At 47.5% G+C, this 17,035-nt stretch overlaps 3 protein-coding genes and 1 long non-coding RNA gene across 5 annotated transcripts; 1 reads left to right on the top strand and 3 right to left on the bottom strand.

The window, feature by feature from the left end:
* Positions 1–354: 354 nt before the first annotated feature.
* On the bottom strand, positions 355–2,700 carry LOC117857208 (uncharacterized). 2 transcript variants are annotated; one of them, XM_034739730.2, is made up of 4 exons: positions 2,243–2,700; positions 2,015–2,120; positions 1,624–1,881; positions 355–1,432 (listed from the first exon to the last, which is right to left on the bottom strand). In XM_034739730.2, the coding sequence occupies exons 1-3, from the start codon at positions 2,426–2,428 to the stop codon at positions 1,640–1,642; spliced, it is 534 nt and encodes a 177-aa protein (XP_034595621.1). In that variant the 5' UTR covers positions 2,429–2,700; the 3' UTR covers positions 355–1,432; positions 1,624–1,639. The 2 variants fall into 2 exon arrangements, with proteins under 2 accessions (XP_034595621.1, XP_034595619.1); XM_034739728.2 differs by having other exon boundaries at positions 355–1,401.
* LOC117857209 (uncharacterized) lies at positions 1,996–3,099 on the top strand. The gene is made up of 2 exons (XR_004640732.2): positions 1,996–2,138; positions 2,217–3,099. It is a non-coding gene; the product is annotated as an uncharacterized lncRNA (long non-coding RNA).
* A 2,344-nt stretch (positions 3,100–5,443) lies between these two features.
* LOC117859139 (ruvB-like protein 1) lies at positions 5,444–10,389 on the bottom strand. The gene is made up of 12 exons (XM_034742338.2): positions 10,201–10,389; positions 9,883–10,071; positions 9,264–9,395; positions 8,976–9,125; positions 7,927–8,082; positions 6,992–7,126; positions 6,842–6,907; positions 6,571–6,677; positions 6,341–6,440; positions 6,166–6,257; positions 5,889–5,958; positions 5,444–5,797 (listed from the first exon to the last, which is right to left on the bottom strand). The coding sequence occupies exons 1-12, from the start codon at positions 10,279–10,281 to the stop codon at positions 5,708–5,710; spliced, it is 1,368 nt and encodes a 455-aa protein (XP_034598229.1). The 5' UTR covers positions 10,282–10,389; the 3' UTR covers positions 5,444–5,707.
* Positions 10,390–11,913: 1,524 nt separating this feature from the next.
* LOC117858347 (UDP-glucuronic acid decarboxylase 1) lies at positions 11,914–15,438 on the bottom strand. The gene is made up of 7 exons (XM_072293823.1): positions 14,817–15,438; positions 13,991–14,133; positions 13,806–13,885; positions 13,212–13,295; positions 13,053–13,127; positions 12,583–12,675; positions 11,914–12,507 (listed from the first exon to the last, which is right to left on the bottom strand). Exons 1-7 carry the CDS (start codon positions 15,368–15,370, stop codon positions 12,319–12,321), a joined length of 1,218 nt encoding a protein of 405 aa, XP_072149924.1. The 5' UTR covers positions 15,371–15,438; the 3' UTR covers positions 11,914–12,318.
* Between the last annotated feature and the right edge of the window lie 1,597 nt (positions 15,439–17,035).

Below are 17,035 nucleotides of genomic sequence, written 5' to 3'. Positions count from 1 at the left end.
CCCTAGTCCCCGGCGGTGGCGATGCTGTATGGCGGGCCTGTTTGCAGCGGCGCAGACGGCGGTTCAGTGACTGCGCAACGGAGAAAGGAAGAGCTGTTGGGGCTCGGGACCAATTACGCTGCAGGCCGGGCCTCTTCTGCTTAGCTTAAATTGTGCACCGGGATGTTGGCCTGTTGGGTACTCTTGAGCGGTTGGTAGCCTGCCGCTACCGTTCCTCAACAACGTGTGACCAACAAGACTGCAAGACAAGACGAGACGGAAATCCGGCCAACCCCATTGATCCATTCCACGGAGTTTGGCGGCCCTGCTTACGCTTGATAAACTTTCCTCGTTCCACACGAGCAAAACTGTGTGTACGCATAACTAGCTAGGATATTGTGTTTCACCACAGAAGCGCTCGATAGATTCTCTCTTTTCTGTTCGAGGGAAACAACACATGGCACCACATCGATGCAGACCGGCATCTGTGTGATAGCAGCGCACACGAGAAGAAGCGTGAGAAAACCGTGCGTGAAGCTAGGTAGCGCCGGTGCCTGAAAGAAAGTTCCATCTGGCAGGCCGACAAGGACGTATGCGTACAGCCGTATGCACTGGGGTAGGAACGATCGGCGAAGGGAGACCACAGCCACAGCGCGGCCGGTGGCCAGCAGCAGCCAACGAAGCGGGCACGTCAGCGCCAGCTCCCGTATCCGTCGGTTCCACCAGCTGTGCTCCTGAGTCCTGACGGCCTCTACGTATGAAAGCTCCATACGTTGTATAATTCACGTTGCCTAAATACACCTACGCACTCGTCGACACGGTCGCCGTGGCCGTCGCCGTCGCCCGGGCGGATCGGAGCCATCGATCGGCCGCCGGCTGGAGCCGACGACGGTGACTTGATTCCAGTTAACTCCCGAAGCCAGATCGAGCCACCTCGTGTGTGGCCGACGACGCATGGCGTCGCGGGTGCATCCCATCTGGCGATCCGCCAGCACCGGTCACACAGGAGACGCGTAATCCTTGGACCCACGCTCTGCAGGCGATCGAAGCCGCCGCGCTACCGACCAAACAAGGCGGCACGCGCACGCGCACCCCTGGGAGCTGGCCATCCGTCTCCACGGCGCTCGCGGCCGCCGTAGACGTCGCGCTCCCGCCCCGGCGCCGAAAAGGAAGCGGGGGGGAAATCTCGGGAGCTTTAGTTTTGGCCTGGTGTGATCGGCGGAGCCCGGCCGCACGGCGAGCGCGGAGGGCACCGCGCTGGGGACACCGGGCAAGAGCGACGCGTCTTTTTTCAGACAGGAACCTGTCCTCCTTCACACAGACGGGTCGGGGTCCTCGCACCTCGCTGGTTGAACATTCTCCCGCCGCGTGTGCAGGGCCCCACGTGCATGCAAAAGATCTGTACAGCCACCACGGTACCGCCTGCATGCCGGCCGTGCTGTGTAATAGTCATCTGCCCGATAATAATGTTATTTATGCGAGACCATGCAGGCTAGCTCCTACGACGTACGCGCACACTATACGCAATGCAAATTACTAGTACTACGTACACTGGTGAATGGTGATGCTGGCAGTGATATACACTGTACCTATATGCTAGCTAGCCACCACTCCATGCATATACTAGCCTCTAGATATATGTACCTGCTGTGCACCATCGTTACGACCGAGTCCTAGTCGTCGTCGTCGTCTGAGCTCTTGGGAGCGGAAGGCTGCTCCTCGTCGTCGTCGTCGTCGTCTGAGGCTCTGAGCTCTTGGGAGCGGAAGGCTTCTCGTCGGATGGATTCTTCTGCGTCGACTCTTCTCCCGGCCGATCCTTCTTGTACGTCTCGAAGAACTCCCTGTTCTCCTTCCTGTACGTCTCGAAGAACTCCCTGTTCTCCTTCTCCAGCTCCTTCCAAACTATCAACGCAAAGAAGAAATCAACAATATAATAGGACTACTGGACTAGCAAGTTTCGGGAAATGCCCTCGTCTAATCGCTTGCAGGGATGCAATGGAAGATGAAGAAGAAGAACATGCAGCTAGGACAATACCGGTGGATGTGATGACGGGCTGGATGTTGGCGTGCTTCTCCAACGTCACCATGCACTCCTCCTTGTTCATGCTGTAGCAGATGCACTTCTCGATCAGATGCTGCACCTGCATATTATAATTAAGGTTTCGCTTACATATATCATCACCATGCTTAAATATCACCATGCATGCCGTGTATCTCAAATTCTCAATGCACGGCAGCAGATCGCGCGAAAGCACTTGCGTACCAGTCTGATGTACGACGCCGGAGACGAGGAGCCGTCGTCGTCCATGGCCTCCGCCGCCGCCGGAGACAAGGAGCCGTCGTCGTGCATGGCCTCCGCCGCCGCCGGAGACGAGGAGACGTCGTCGTCCATGGCCTCCGCGGCCGCCGCAGATTCGCCGACGACGGGCCGCCGCCCCTCCCTGTCCATAGACGGGTGGCGATCGAAGCCGCTAGCTACCTTCCGATCTCAACTGAAGCCGCGGCGGCCGGGGACGTGTGTGCTTCGCGACCTGCCAGCGGGAGTGTCCGGCAGCGAGTGTCCGGCAGCGATAGCGAGGATGGACGAGCGGACGACCGGTGGAGAGCGCGACGAGTAGAGCCGGCGGGGAGGTAGAAATAGGGGCGCGGGAGGAGAGGGACACGGCGCTCTGGCGGATCGGCGCATGTCAGGATGTGGGGGCGGGCAGCTCATCACGTGGGTGCCGCCTCCCCATTCGCTGGGAGGTGATGGAGGGGATTCTTCCGGGCCCACGCCGCCCCGCCTTACCCTTTTCATTTGTGGTGAAAACCTTGTTGCCATCCTCCGCCGTTCCTTTCAGGCGATCAAGGATGGCGCCCACTTCGCGGCCGTCGGATCTATCGGCGGACGGGGAGGTTGGTCGTACTAGGCGACGAGTAAATTTTGAGCGTTTGCTGTAAAGAAAAAGGAGACAGTTCGGGTTGGATTTGGAACGGAGCACTATTCCAAACTGTTCCATATACGAACCTAAAAAAGTTAAAACGATCTATAATTTTATAATTTTAAACTTAGGATAATCAAACTATTTCCTGTAGCATCAGTAAATTAATCAATGTGAATTTCAACATGCTTTCTCTTCATTTCATTTTACACAAATATAGTCCGAGAGTGCGGAAGCTCTGGACTATGGAAAGCTAACTTTTATCGTGCATGAATCGGTCTGGAGGATATCTGAATATCTCACCCCTTTCCAATATTCTCTGGCTCGTTCGTTCCCCACTTGTGCAGTGAGAAAGATCAAAAGATTCGTAGGTGGCCCAACAGTATTGTTCACGAGAAACTGTCCATGTAAAAGCATACCAAAGTGGACTCTTTAGGTAAGCAAATACAATCTGCAGTTCCTCCCAAGGCAAAGTGATGGTCAAGGCTACTAGCCTACTACTAGCACAGTACTATGGTACTACCAACATTATCGATCCTTGTTTAACAGACAACAAATTATACACCAAAACAATTTGTAGCGTAGACGTGCAGCACGCTACAAACTAGTACAAAGCATGGACATCATCAGAACGACAGGACATGAGCAAGGACGCTGCGTGGTGAGTGGTCGCTAGTCGCTGCCAGTACGTAGCATGCTCCGGCAATCCGGGCGGAGCTCCAAAGGCAGCTTTGGCCGCTCCTGGAAAATGGGAGCGCGCGGCCGGGTCACGTGGCTTTCGCCGCTCTCAAATCTCTCATCACATCGACCACCCCACACTCCCCCACGAGATCTCCGGCCACGTGGCGCCCCCGGGTTGGCCGGCGAAATTGCGCCCGTACAAATGATTGGGGGGGCGCCAAGGCCGGCACAGTGTACCCGCACTGTACGACCGAATAGGCACCCGCCCCGCCGATTCCTTTCACACCCCTCGCCGCTGCGTCGCCGCTGCCACCGTCTCACGTCTCTCACCACGCACGAGCTGACGAGCACGACCGGAAAGCCAAAACCAAGGGCATTTGCAATCATGCGACCCGCGACACAAAAGGCTGGAAATGGCCAAGGGGCGCCGCCGTACCCGATGCTCCTACGCGCGCCACACAATATGGGGGGAATTGGGGACAGAGGGCCTGGAGAAAACAGAGGGGAAAGAGCAAAGGGACTTGTCACCTACTGTTGAGATATTTCGAGCGCCCTATCCGATCCGCCCCTGCACTGCACACCCCAAACCCAATCTCCATCACACACGGGCTCTCGACGTGTACGTCGATCGGCTTGGGGCGCACGCTGCGACGTCGTCGAGAGACAAGCCGTCGATCGCGAGACTTTATTTGGCCGGTCGAGAGCGATCCCGGAGCTGCAAGGTGCAATGCACCTGGTTCGTACGAGCTGTTTGAAATCTCGGCGCGCGCGCCGCCACCGGTGTCGAACGAAACGACCAACTTGACCTGCTGGGGACGACGGAATCGAGGCTAGAAAAGCAAGTGCGCGCGCGCGGTGGCCGGTGCGTGGGAGTGGGAGAGCCATGGAGAGGTGACGTTATCTGGCAGCCAGAAGCGTGTGCGGCTGTGACGCGGGCCGGCCCAGGCGGGGCTGTCGCGTTGCAGGGGAATTGGTGTCAGCGCGTGCGTCATTTCCCGGACCTCACTCACGTTGTTGTCGCCGCGATCACCCTAGCTTAACTGGTCGACGACGCACCGCACTGCCGGAAGCCCGGAACGACTACGTGAGGCGAGCGGCGATGCCGTGCGATGCCGCGTCCCGACTCGAGTGGTGTAGGTCTCCGGTGACTAGGGCCTCTCGGTGACGATGCGGTAGCGCTACCGTTGAGCACGCAACGACGACGGGTGATGCCGTGAGCCGTAATGCGGCCATTGTACATCTGCTGTATTTCACAGGAGTGCTCTGTAGCAGCACGGGTGAAGATGACAAAGCGTTGCTCCTCGGGGATCGATTCCGGGCGGGAAGAGGAGTCGAATAAGGTCGAGGGCAACAACACATCGCTGTCTGAGAGATGATGATACGGACGTTTCCATGCCATCATGAGACGGGAGGAAAACGCCCCGGCCGGGTAGAAAATAGCGACACCGGCATGTACGAGAGGACGCCTGCTGATCGCGGCTTCCTCTGTCACAACATCGACAGGAGAGGAGGCCTCAGGCTCCAGAGATCCTTCGCGTTGCCGCAGGAAATCGGGAAAACGATGGGCAAATGGTAACGTGCAAAAATATCAGTTGTTTGAAAAATAGGCGGAAGAATGATTCAGCGTGTGGAAGAATGTTCTTGGAACAAAATGCATGTTTCTCAACTCTCAAGACACTCGACAATTGTACTATTTGCATGCCGGTAGGTTTACCTTCAAACCTAATGCATTGAAAGATTTTTGTTAATTTTTATATGTACTTAAAATAAAGAAATACATTAAAATTGGCTTCTAGAAATCAAGTATATGGTCAAAATTCAAAAGGCATTCTTTCATGACCAATGATGGTAGATTGTACTCGTGAGCACATGGAATCTTGGAACTGATTAGCAAGGGTGTACACGACAATTCCTGCACCGATCTAATCTGAGAACAGTATGTGAACAAGCAATATGCCGGAATAGTCTTCGCTGGAGACTAACCGGAGTCCAAAGCAGCGAGTACAAAAATCACTACCCCTCAAATGTACTCTCGAAGATTCTGCACCTGTTAACCAGACCGATGCAGTGTACATGATTAGAGTCGACAGCTACGTTTTCTTGGTGACTTCTACAACAGGAGAAATCTAGGTGATGTATCTTTCTTGTTGCTCCTGGAGCAGACGTGCTGACGATTTGGCATCCAAATAGAGTCCGCTAACTTCCTCAAGATCAGCCTGATAAAGATCACAGGATCAGAAATATAAGCTTGCAAGAACAAGAAGCTAAGGAAAATACAACATTCTAGTGAAAATTCAGTATATATACCTTGCAGATCTTCTCTCTTCCATTAGTCTTTGCAATCACACTGGCAGGTGATAGCAGCTGGATTGCATGTCTGCAAAGGGAATGAAGATATTATTACCATCGTTTATTACCCTACGAGAGGTGGAGGGCTTGCAACAATGAACTACAGTGACATCAATTCTTATTTTGTGATTGGAAGCATACACCAAAATTCTGGAGACTAAAAACCGCATTGAACTTATGTTTGAGATCAGTAAACCCTCTATGCTAATCCCTATGGACAAATACAAAGTCATACCTCAAAGAAGTCTGTTGTCCAATCTCTCCTAAATAAGCAAGACTTTCTTCATCAATATCAATCTCTTCCACTTGTGCCCGGATAGCTAATATCTGCAAAGGGCAATAATCTAAACATTAAAAGCAAATCCTAAACATGTAATCTGATAGAAATTAGACTCAAAATAAGCAAGAACCTGGATCATCTCAGTAGGGCCGTATGTTTCTGTTCGAATAATCACCAACCTATCTAGAAGGTCGACTGGTATACCATGTGGACTTGTCATATCAGTACCTCTGGGTAAAAAGATTACAAGATTCGTTAAACGTGTAAGGTGCAACCGTGCAAGTTAATAGACAAGTGCGGGTCCATGCTGGTACTGCAGTTAGGTGCAGGGTACCTTAAGTCTCAAAGAAAATTGCTTACCTTACGTTACATATTCCCCTGTTCGTAGCAAGTATCACAATCGGTGACAATGGGCTCTCCAGTGCACGATTAAGATAAGAAAAGCATTCGATGTCCAACATGTGGACCTGGAAAAAAAATTTATTATTATTATTGATTAGTTTTGAGTAATCAGAAGACACGATGAAGTTCAACAAATGTAGCAGGGCTCCACGAGAATTAAATATATTTCTTAATTTTTTTTCTAGCATGTGAAAGCAGTGGATTTTCAATCACGAGGACAGAATGATACCTCATCAATGAACAGAACACCAGGTACAAGCTCTGCAATTCCTTCATCGATATATCTGTTTACAACCTGCCACCATCATTCGTACATGATTACCGTTCACACTGAAAATTATGATACAGTCCAAAGTTGTCAGTAAAAAAAAATCTAAACCTTATTAATTTCTTGGCGTAGCTTGTCAGTGATTTCAGTCTTTCGCGGCTTCATCATTTGACCCATAAGTGATAAAATGTCTTGGCCTCCTTGTGGCTGGGCATTTGCCGCATCAAGGTCATGAAGTGTGACATCCTGCATAAATGATGAGAAGATTATTTCCTCTTCAGAACAAGAGCATTCAAATACAGGAAACCTTCATGACAGGATGAAAATAGGAACATTAATTCTTGTCGGATATTGCATAAAAAAATATCATCCTTCCTGAGATGATAGGTAATCTTCCAGCTGAATTGAACAGTAAGTTTGCTAAGTAGTAGTAGTTGCAATGATAGAATAAAGTTAATGGACTCAAGAAGATTCTTGTTGAAAGGACTCAAGTGGATGCCTGATAGAGTGATAGTCATGAGCTTGTATAGCCATAATCCTTTTTTATACCTATGTTTATGCATATATTTATTCTACCAAGGAAGAAACAGTATTTATTATTGGATTATATGAATCTTCCATATTTGTTGCTGCCACAATCTGGTGCGCGCATCTTATATGATTGTCCAAAAAAATGTACCTCCCAACTAGCTGATTAAGCGACTACGAATGCAGTTTCCATTTAATTAAAAGAAAAAGATGAATAAGGTGGACATAAAATTTGGAGGGAAACATAGAGAAACTTTTGTAGCTAAAGTTGATAGTACCATAGCCAGCCACAGCATAACAATTTTTAATAAGATGTTTAAATTGCTTTTGTCCAGCATAGTGACAGACATCAATAGAAATTAGTGGACAAAGCTTGCATCTTAGAAAGTGGAGATCAAAACAATGTCTGAAATATATTGTTTTAATTACAAGAACATTCATTATGAGGGTACGATGTGAAAAGCACACTGCAGAAAGTAAACGAAAACTTATGGTAAAAAATTGCATCAGACTGGTACCTGTACTATTTCCTTTTTCTTATGGACTTCACCTTTGGGGATTGGAACATACTCCTCAGCTTCAAGGTCATATTCTGTAGCAAAAGAATCGCATCTACCAACTCTTTTCACTGCACCACTATTTGCTTCAATGTATATAACATCACCCACTGCCACCTGCATTCCACATGCAGCCAATGAGTAACCAAAAACAACATGCTGATAGCACACAGCAGCCAGAAAGCAAATATTGCCTGATTTTTCAATGTCAACGGATCTACTTAGCTCCAGAAGTGCTAGTTTACAACAGGACATCTGATAGAGACTTAACATAAAATTTTCCAGCCGAGTAAATTATCAATAAGATGCCACTTAAGGTTAAAAATGTGCATCAAGACATATTTGAGCAAAAAAACAATTATATCCACCCAATCATCAGGAATTTTATATGACAAGAGGGTACCATTGAAGCTAAAAGGCAAGGTTTATAGGATGGCGATTAGACCTGCAATGATGTATGGTGCAGAATGTTGGCCTACGAAAAGACGACATGTCCAGCAGATAAGTGTTGCGGAAATGCGTACGTTGCGTTGGATTTGTGGTCATACGAGAAGGGATCGAGTCCGGAATGAGGATATACGTGATAGGTTAGGGGTAGCACCAATTGAAGAAAAACTTATCCAACACCGGCTGAGATGGTTTGGACATGTCCAACGAAGGCCTCCGGAGGCACCGGTGCATAGTGGAACCCTAAGGCGTGACAGTAATGTGAAGAGAGGCAAGAGGAAGACCAAAATTGACATGGAAAGAGGCAATAAAAGGAGATTCTAAGGGATGGAATATACCCAAAGATTTAGCCCTGGATAGGAGTGCTTGGAAAACAGCTATTCATGTGCCCGAACCCTGATTGGTGGCTCTTGTTGGGTTTCAACTCTAGCCTACCCCAACTTGCTTGAGCCTGGAAGGCTATGTTGTTGTTGTTGTTGCTGATCCACCCAATGTTATGAAGAGTAAAAATGCAATCCAAAGGTGTAGCACCAGGGGGAAGTGGTATGAAAGCAGGCAGTTACCTTTTCCTTGATTAAAGCGTCATAAATTGAAGGATCTAACTTCAGTTGCTTAGTCCCCTTAACAGTCTTTAGACCTATGATTACATGGCTAATGCTTTTCGCATATCCACCTGTTGTACTCTCGGACTCTTCCGGGGAAAGTTCAGTAACCTAGGAAACAGAGCAACAATGATCAATCCATAAAAGCAAGAAGTGGACATCCATCATTGAAGTTATTATAAAAAATGTTGATAAATCAAGAGAAACACTAATTTAAGTATAACCTTGTATTTCAAATTTATTACTTACCTCTCCTTCATAAACCTCTTTGTTTTCCTTTATACGCAAGCCTATAGCTCTACGAAAATGTTCCATCAGCACCTCAGTTTTCTTGACCTCTGAGGAGTACACTTCCGATCCCACCATAGGACAGAAAGGGACCTGCATTGTAGAATAGCAAAACAAGGGAGGAAATTATTGGATGAGAACAACACAAATGCTACTAGCATACAGCATGAAACTCGATATAAACTAAGTAGGCAGGCTTTTTGTGAAACCTGATAAGCCCTTCCACATTCAGAGGTAGTTCACCAATCAGGCTAATTCACAAGCAGAATTACAGATAACTTACTAAAGACGGCCTAGAATTAATCAGAGTCTGTCCTCATCCACAGCCACCCTCAATAAAACTTAAAATGATTAATTCAATTTGTGTAGCTAAAAACTGGTAATCCACGAATCAATACAGCAAACTAGTATGTAAATTCCCAAAAAGCATAATTCCTGCCAATGCTAGACCAGTGTTTTGGTATGAGATTGAACATTATCACCCACAAAAAAGGACAAAAGGAGAGGAAGAAAACCCTAGCTCTACCACCATAACGATTAGCTGATTTGTGAGAGGAGAAGAGCAATTGGAGGCACGCACCTTGCTTCCGAGCTCCTGGGAGATGCCGAGCGCGAGCGCCGTCTTTCCCGTGGCGGGAGGACCCGCAAAGAGAACCGCGCGGCCGGCCATCCTCTTCTGGCGAATCATGTCGACTATCAGCCCGGACCCCTCCCGCGCCCCCGCCTGCCCCACGAATCCACTCCCCAACGGAAGCGCCGCTCCATTGGCCTGCTCCCACAAAAAAAACACAAACAAGGCAGTGAGGATCTACGCAGACACAGAGACGCTAAAACCCTAGAAAAACCCTCCCCTTCGGGAAGAGGGGAACGGAGAAGCGAGAGGGATGGGGGCAGCTACGTCGAGGCCGAGGCCCTTGATGTGGGTGTGGATGGCGATGCGCTGCTTCTTCGACGTCGACTGCACCTCCTCGATCCTCATCGCCGCTACCGCCCGCCGCCGCCGGTTTCTACGCGCTGTGTCTCTCTCGAGCCTCTCTCCCGCCGCAACAAATTTGGGAGGGGAGGAAGGGAGAAATGGTTGGCCAGGGAGGGGAGGACGCGACTTAGAAGAGGGCATGATGGGCCACTGCCCGCTGGGCCGAAATAAAAGTGCGCGGCCGCCCAGGGGCTTCCGGAGCCTTCGACTCTTACCAAAATATACGTAAACCTTCCTTGAAATCGTATAGCCTTGTTTAGTTCCCAATTTGAGAGTGATAAAATTGGCATTTTATCATAAATGCGCAATTGTAGCATTTCGTTTGTATTTGTGAATTATTATTCAAATATTGACTAATTAGACTCAAAAAATTCGTCTCGCAAAGTACAACAAAACTGTGCAATTAGTTTTTGATTTCGTCTACATTTAGTACTCCATGCATGTACTGCAAATTTGATGTGACGAGAAATCTTTTTTGTATAGTGTCAAAGTTAGGAGTTTGGAGGGAACTAAACCTGACTATGTCGGCTAGCTGCAGCCTAAAGAAGAAAGCGAATTTCGGCGCATTACGTACACTGAACTTTCGATGCGCACACGTGCGCGCACGGTCCAGGCAGCAGATTCTGAGAGTTGTTTCTGCTACTCCAACAGACCTAATGGAGTGGTTTGGCTCATAAACCAACTCCCTTTGATCTTACTTATCCAACCATTTGCACTCCAGATCACCTAACCGAAATCTTTGCAGGCACCACGCCCCATCATCAAACACCAAACATTTGAGATGCACGCGCCATCATGCACCCGTTTCCTCAAGCAAGCCTGCATTGCTCTCGCGTTCCTGCTGGCCGTGACAAGCACGGCGGCTGCCGGCCGGCCGGCACGTCACAGTCCCCCGGCCCTCTCCCCCGGCTCCGGCCAGACGATCACACTATACACCGCTGGCCACGCAACACCCAAAGCCACGGCTGCTTCCTCGCATCACGCTGTCTTTACCAGTGAGGGCCCGATCGGGCACCACGGCAGCTGGCTGCGCGCCTTGACGCGGCCAGGCGCGCTCCGGCCCGGCACGGTGACCGTCGTCGATGAGGAGCTCCGCGGCAGGAAGGAGTTCGGGCTGCCTCTGGAAGGGAGGCTGCAGGGCGTCCTCGTCACCAGCTCGGCAGACAACAGCAGCCACATGGTGGCCGTGAGGGCCTCGTTCGCCGGCGATGGCGCCGACGACAGCCTCAGGTTCTTCGGGGTCCGCCGCGACGACCAGGAGGAGTCTCACGTCGCGGTGGTCGGAGGGACGGGGCGGTACAGCGGCGCCGCTGGTTTCGCCGTCGTCAGAGCAGCAGATGTGCCTCAAATGGGTGGTGATGTCAGCTCGAGCAGTGGGCTCAGTTTCAGTGTGCATCTCAAGTAGAAGGTTACAGAATCTGAAGAAACACTTGTTCACTTAACATGCTGCAAGTTGGCTTCCACTTACTGGAGAATCAACTTTTCACGAGAAGATTGTATCCGAAAACCGTTCGGAAACATATATTGTATAGTTTGTTGAGTTGTTCGTTCAGTAATAAAAGGGGATTTTCACTCTCAAAAAACTAAAAGGGGAATTTGTGGATTGACAGTTGGATTATGCAATAGCAACAAGACTGAGCTGGCAAAACACGTTCAATTACATTTTTCACATAATCAAGCATCCATAATGTCGTGTTACAAAGGCTCATGAAATACAGTATTATATCCTACCTCTCACCGACCACATCTGGAATTCTTCCACACATGCACAAAATTAATTGACTACTTCTGTTCTGTCTCGCCAAGGTACAAATAAAATTAATATGAATTTCACATGAACTTTGCAGCTATTTCACAGGAAAAGGCACTATTCCCGTAGACAGAATCCCCATATTTCAAGTGGGGACTACGAGATTCTACAGAATCTATCATGTATACAGTACATTGTACTGCGTGGCTTCAGTTGATGAAGTGCTTCTCACCATATTTGCAGCATCATTCAGAATCAAATGGGTCACCAATACCACAACATTGCTTCGGTTACTCATCCGAGATCCTTTGACGGAAATCTGTCACCATTAAGGGAAGGCCTTCCTTGAGAGAGACCTTTGGCTCCCAATGAAGCAGTTGCTTGGCCTTGGTGATATCTGGCTTTCTCATATGGGGATCATCAGCCGTATTGGGTTTGAACTCAATGGTTGCCATTGGATCAATTGTTTCCTTCACAACCTGGAAAATGCATGATGATCAGCTTCGCACCATTTCGAGATGAAAAAACATTATTTGAAACTAACTGTTACATACCTGTGCTAACTCCAACATGGTAAACTCTCCGGGGTTTCCCAAGTTAAATGGACCAATATGATCACTCTCCATAAGAGCCATCAGTCCAGCAACCTAAAAAGATATTGAGAAAGAATATGAAAAACTTAATAATAGGCATGCAAATGTATGTGCATCCATGGGTCAGACTTCATCTATTAATTATAAATTTGCAATGCACAAGATAAGATCGAAGTCATAGAAAATTCTGTCTCCGAATTGGAAAAATGTGGCAACAATATGAACATCAATATGTGCTGGTAACAATTGCCATGAGATTGGACAGTGCAAAAGCTGATGTGACAAGCATAACACTTAATTTTGTGTTGATTCTTAGGATATACAACAGCATAAGAGAGTGTTGCCCAGATCACTTGCGATAGGGAGCACAGAAGAATTATAACTGATATCACAGTCCACAGACATAGCACAATAAGAATGTTTATGCTTACCAGATCAGAAACATATTGGAAACTTCGAGTTTGTTTTCCATTACCATAAACTGTCATTGGTTGTCTACGTAGTGCCTGCAAGTCAAACCAGAGGGATGTTTAGATGCGCAACAACTTATAGCTATGGAAAATAGAACCCACAATATGTGACAAACAGACCTGTGCAACAAAATTGCTGACCACACGACCATCATCGAGGCACATACGAGGACCATATGTATTGAAAATGCGAGCAATACGCACCTGTGTATATATCAGTTAGTGAAAGATATCCAACAAGTAATAGCAATTAAGACATTGTGGTCACATAAACTGCATTGATAACAAATACAGAGCTGTACCCTTTTATTTTACATTCTCTTAAGATTGATCAAAGAAAAATTGCAGAAACAGGATATTAATGCAAATAATAAATATATATTAAACCTAGTATAATTTGAGTAACTGCTAATGAAATAAATCCACATGCCAATTGGGAAATATAAGAACATTTACAATCATTTAGGTTTTCCTGAGCTGAAATAGTTGTCCATAATAGAACTGTATCTTTCCAGATCGTATCAGTAATCAAGAACTAAAGCAGAATCGAAAATTTATGATATGAAGAAGTTTAGATTGTGTGTTCACTGAGTTTCCTTATTTTGCCAGTTAAGTAAATGCAAAACAAAATTTTGAAAGGCTTCAAAGCCTATACAACAAATTTCTCATCAGATCACAAGATATCATATTTGACTACACAGACTGGAGTATTACCTCAACACCACCACCACGGTGATAGTCCATGGTTAAAGTCTCTGCTGTTCTCTTTCCCTCATCATAACAGCTCCTAACACCTGAGAAAAACAAAGGGATTGATTTTGTGGGAGGTGATATGTGATGCTTTGAACAGAATAAAGAGGCTTAAAAGGCAATAACTAGACAAGCGCGTCACTGGGTACCTATAGGATTAACATGCCCCCAGTAAGTCTCCTTCTGTGGATGCTCAAGTGGATCACCATAAACTTCACTTGTGCTAGTCAACAAGAACCTTGCACCAATTCGCTTTGCCAGACCCAACATATTCAAGGTTCCCATGACATTTGTCTTGTACTAATTGTTAAGAAGCTCAATTTCAAAATTATTGAAATAACAGAACTCTTGTACTAATAATGAACATAAATACATGGTGATGACCACCTCTTGGATACAAAAATGACACACAAAGTCACACCACCAAGAAAATAATATCAAGGATCTACTCATACAGCAGGACTCCCTTTAGATTTGGTTTCAAATTACTAAACTAAAATGGCCCAATCCCTAGCTTAATACTACAACAAATTGATCCCTAAGAATATTCAGTTAAACAAGAGCAAGGAGATGATGTTATCTAAATTGGTCCTTAAGTATGCCCAGTCAATCTTTTTGCGCGCCTTAAGCATGTCCAGATTGATAACATTGTGATAGTGCATTTTACGGTGATCACAATTCTATGTCAAACGATAGTCTTAGTGGCAGATGACAAATCTATTGGACAGCAAAACTAACACAGAAAGCCGAATTCTACCAGACTGTTCTACGCTTGACAGCAGTTAACAATGTTTTGTCTGTCTTCCCATTCCCCACACCCCAGATCCCCAATTATATCCGAATTGTTTCGGGCATATTTACCATCCACCCACCCACCCACCGACAAAAGACAAAAACAAAATGAGAAGATGTGATCAGATCAAGTTGCTTTCAATGTAAGCAAAATCAAAAGAAGATGCAGATCCGGCAATGAAGGATATGATCGTCTTGATCGGGTTGTACTTGTAGTGCACAGGCGACGCGGGGCACGCGAGGTGGTAGATCCGGTCGACCTCGAGGAGAATTGGCTCGACGACATCGTGGCGGAGCAGCTCGAACCTCGGGTTCCGGAGGTGGTGCGCGACGTTCTCCTTCCTGCCCGTGAAGAAATTGTCGACAACGATCACGCTGTCGCCCTGCTCCAGGAGCCGGTCCACGAGGTGGCTGCCGACGAACCCGGCCCCGCCGGTGACGACGACCCGGCGCGGCGGCGGGCGGTACCCGGCGGGGACGCCGGAGCGGGCGGCGAAGGAGAAGAGCGGGCGGGCGTCGGGGAGGTGGGAGGATGGGGAGAGAGAGAGGTAGGGACGGAGGAGGAAGAAGGTGGAGGCGATGAGCGCGCCGAGGACGACGAAGAGGAGGCGCTGCTCGCGGAGGAGGTACCCGATCCAGGAGCGCGGGCCAGGGCGCGCCTGCTTGGCCGCCTTCGGCGCCGGAGCGTGCGCCGGCGACGGCGCGTGGGTGGGGGATGACTTGTGGAGCTGCTTCATGGCGGGAGAGCGGCCAAGCGGAGGCGGTGGCGGGTGCGAGGTTGGTGACTCGATGGTGGGTTAGGAGGAGGTAGGCATGCGGGGGAGAAGAAGAAGAAACGAGCCAAACAGTGCGATCCTTTCAAACAGGCCCTCCAATAATTTGCTTTTTTGCTGGCTAATTATCCAAATCTTGTTAACAAATACTCTCAATTTGCCTAGCGAATTGTAGCAGCCCACTACGTATATGAAATGTATCCCAGCATTTCTAGCGATGTCCCCTGTATATAGCGTCAAGATTTTACACGTGCCCCAACTATTAATTAGTTAGTGTTGGCTGGACAAGTACGGTATTCCTTATCCAAATTAAACTTTCACACATATTACATCTAACACACTCAAGTGATATTCCCTCCTTCCCAAATTACTATTCATTTTAGCTTTTATAATTACATGACTTTTACTATGTATCTAGACATAGTATATATTTAGGTGCATAGCAAAAATTATGAATTAAAAAACTAAAACGAATATTAATTTGGGAGAGAGAGTACGTGCTAGGACATAGGCGTGGTGAATTGGATAAAACTTGCACAAAGTTGCCCGCCAACTGAGTGGCATGGCACAATTCGTGGCTAGTACCAATAGTTTGAATCTGTCTTATATTGAATTTCATTATTTCTCGATTATCGAATGTTAGTTTTGTATATTTCCACAATAGGTAAGTTTCTTTTTGAATTGAGTCCGAAATTTCATTAACTCATAAGATAAACTAAATTGCTGGTCACCAGGTCCAGGTTGCCACGTGGGTCGTCCCCTCAGCATCCGTTGACACTTAACATCCAAAATACACAAGTCTTTGAAGTGCTCTTTACAATATGCAAACTTTGCATATCTTGTACTACTTTCATACTTAAATACATGATGTTTTGAATAAAATAGTTAGTAAGCATTTGAATTTCCATTTTTAATTCATGGTATCTCTCGGTTACTGAATTTTGGGAGACGAGGACACCTATGTTATGCAAAGTTAGTCTGCATGATCTTATCGTGGTTGATTTGGAATCTAGTAAAGTTATGTTATCAAATGGCTCCATGAATGTTTATTGTTCACGGTTTTGGATGTAGCCAAACTTTGCACGAACTACCTTGTTTTTGTAAAACCAAAAAACCATGGAGTCTGCAAGTGTCAGCAATGGAGACTCGGCCGTGCCCATTTGTGTTCTAGGCTTGAAGGCTTCTAGCGTCACTATCGAGAGAATCAAGTCATCTTTTCTGCTTAAACGAGACGACGCAAGGTGTGAAATGCAAAACCTCTCGCTGCGGTAGGAAGTGGGTCGTTGGACGCTTGACTTGGAAGGGTTCAGAGATTTGAGATTTCAGATCTGACCCATGCAATGCACGGCCGGGCTGTTGCTGCATTATTCTACTCACACAGTTCGCCCTACGTACTCCTCCCTCGGACGTATGCGCCGTTCGAGATTTGGATCTGAAAACCTGCCGGATTTACAAGCTAAACCGGGGCTGGCACAGTGTCAGGCGAAGAAGAAGGCGACATGTCGCTGTCCCGGCCTCGCGAACATCTTTCCGTCAGGCTGAAGCAAATCATTTGCAAACCGCCGCTCCTTTTCATCCCTTTTCTCTTGACCCAACAACAACTCTGGAGATCGATGGCTACCTCACGCA

The sequence above is a fragment of the Setaria viridis genome, chromosome 5, assembly GCF_005286985.2.
Source record: "Setaria viridis chromosome 5, Setaria_viridis_v4.0, whole genome shotgun sequence".
NCBI classification, from domain to species: Eukaryota; Viridiplantae; Streptophyta; class Magnoliopsida; order Poales; family Poaceae; genus Setaria; species Setaria viridis.
The sequence above is the reverse complement of the archived record's forward strand: the minus strand, read 5'-3'. Positions and strand labels throughout refer to the sequence as shown.

Excerpts from the sequence above, each read along its gene's own strand:
- LOC117858347 (XM_072293823.1), bottom strand. The coding sequence starts at position 15,370 with ATGAAGCAGCTCCACAAGTCATCCCCCACCCACGCGCCGTCGCCGGCG. Across the intron at positions 13,296-13,805 it reads ACCGTGGTGGTGGTGTTGAG|GTGCGTATTGCTCGCATTTT; the intron begins GTAATACTCCAG and ends ATATATACACAG. Across the intron at positions 12,676-13,052 it reads TCCAATATGTTTCTGATCTG|GTTGCTGGACTGATGGCTCT; the intron begins GTAAGCATAAAC and ends ATATCTTTTTAG.
- LOC117857208 (XM_034739730.2), bottom strand. The coding sequence starts at position 2,428 with ATGGACAGGGAGGGGCGGCGGCCCGTCGTCGGCGAATCTGCGGCGGCC. Across the intron at positions 2,121-2,242 it reads CGGCGTCGTACATCAGACTG|GTGCAGCATCTGATCGAGAA; the intron begins GTACGCAAGTGC and ends TATAATATGCAG. Across the intron at positions 1,882-2,014 it reads GCCCGTCATCACATCCACCG|TTTGGAAGGAGCTGGAGAAG; the intron begins GTATTGTCCTAG and ends TTGCGTTGATAG.
- LOC117859139 (XM_034742338.2), bottom strand. The coding sequence starts at position 10,281 with ATGAGGATCGAGGAGGTGCAGTCGACGTCGAAGAAGCAGCGCATCGCC. Across the intron at positions 6,908-6,991 it reads TACGCCAAGAAATTAATAAG|GTTGTAAACAGATATATCGA; the intron begins GTTTAGATTTTT and ends TGATGGTGGCAG. Across the intron at positions 6,258-6,340 it reads GCCCTACTGAGATGATCCAG|ATATTAGCTATCCGGGCACA; the intron begins GTTCTTGCTTAT and ends TGCCCTTTGCAG.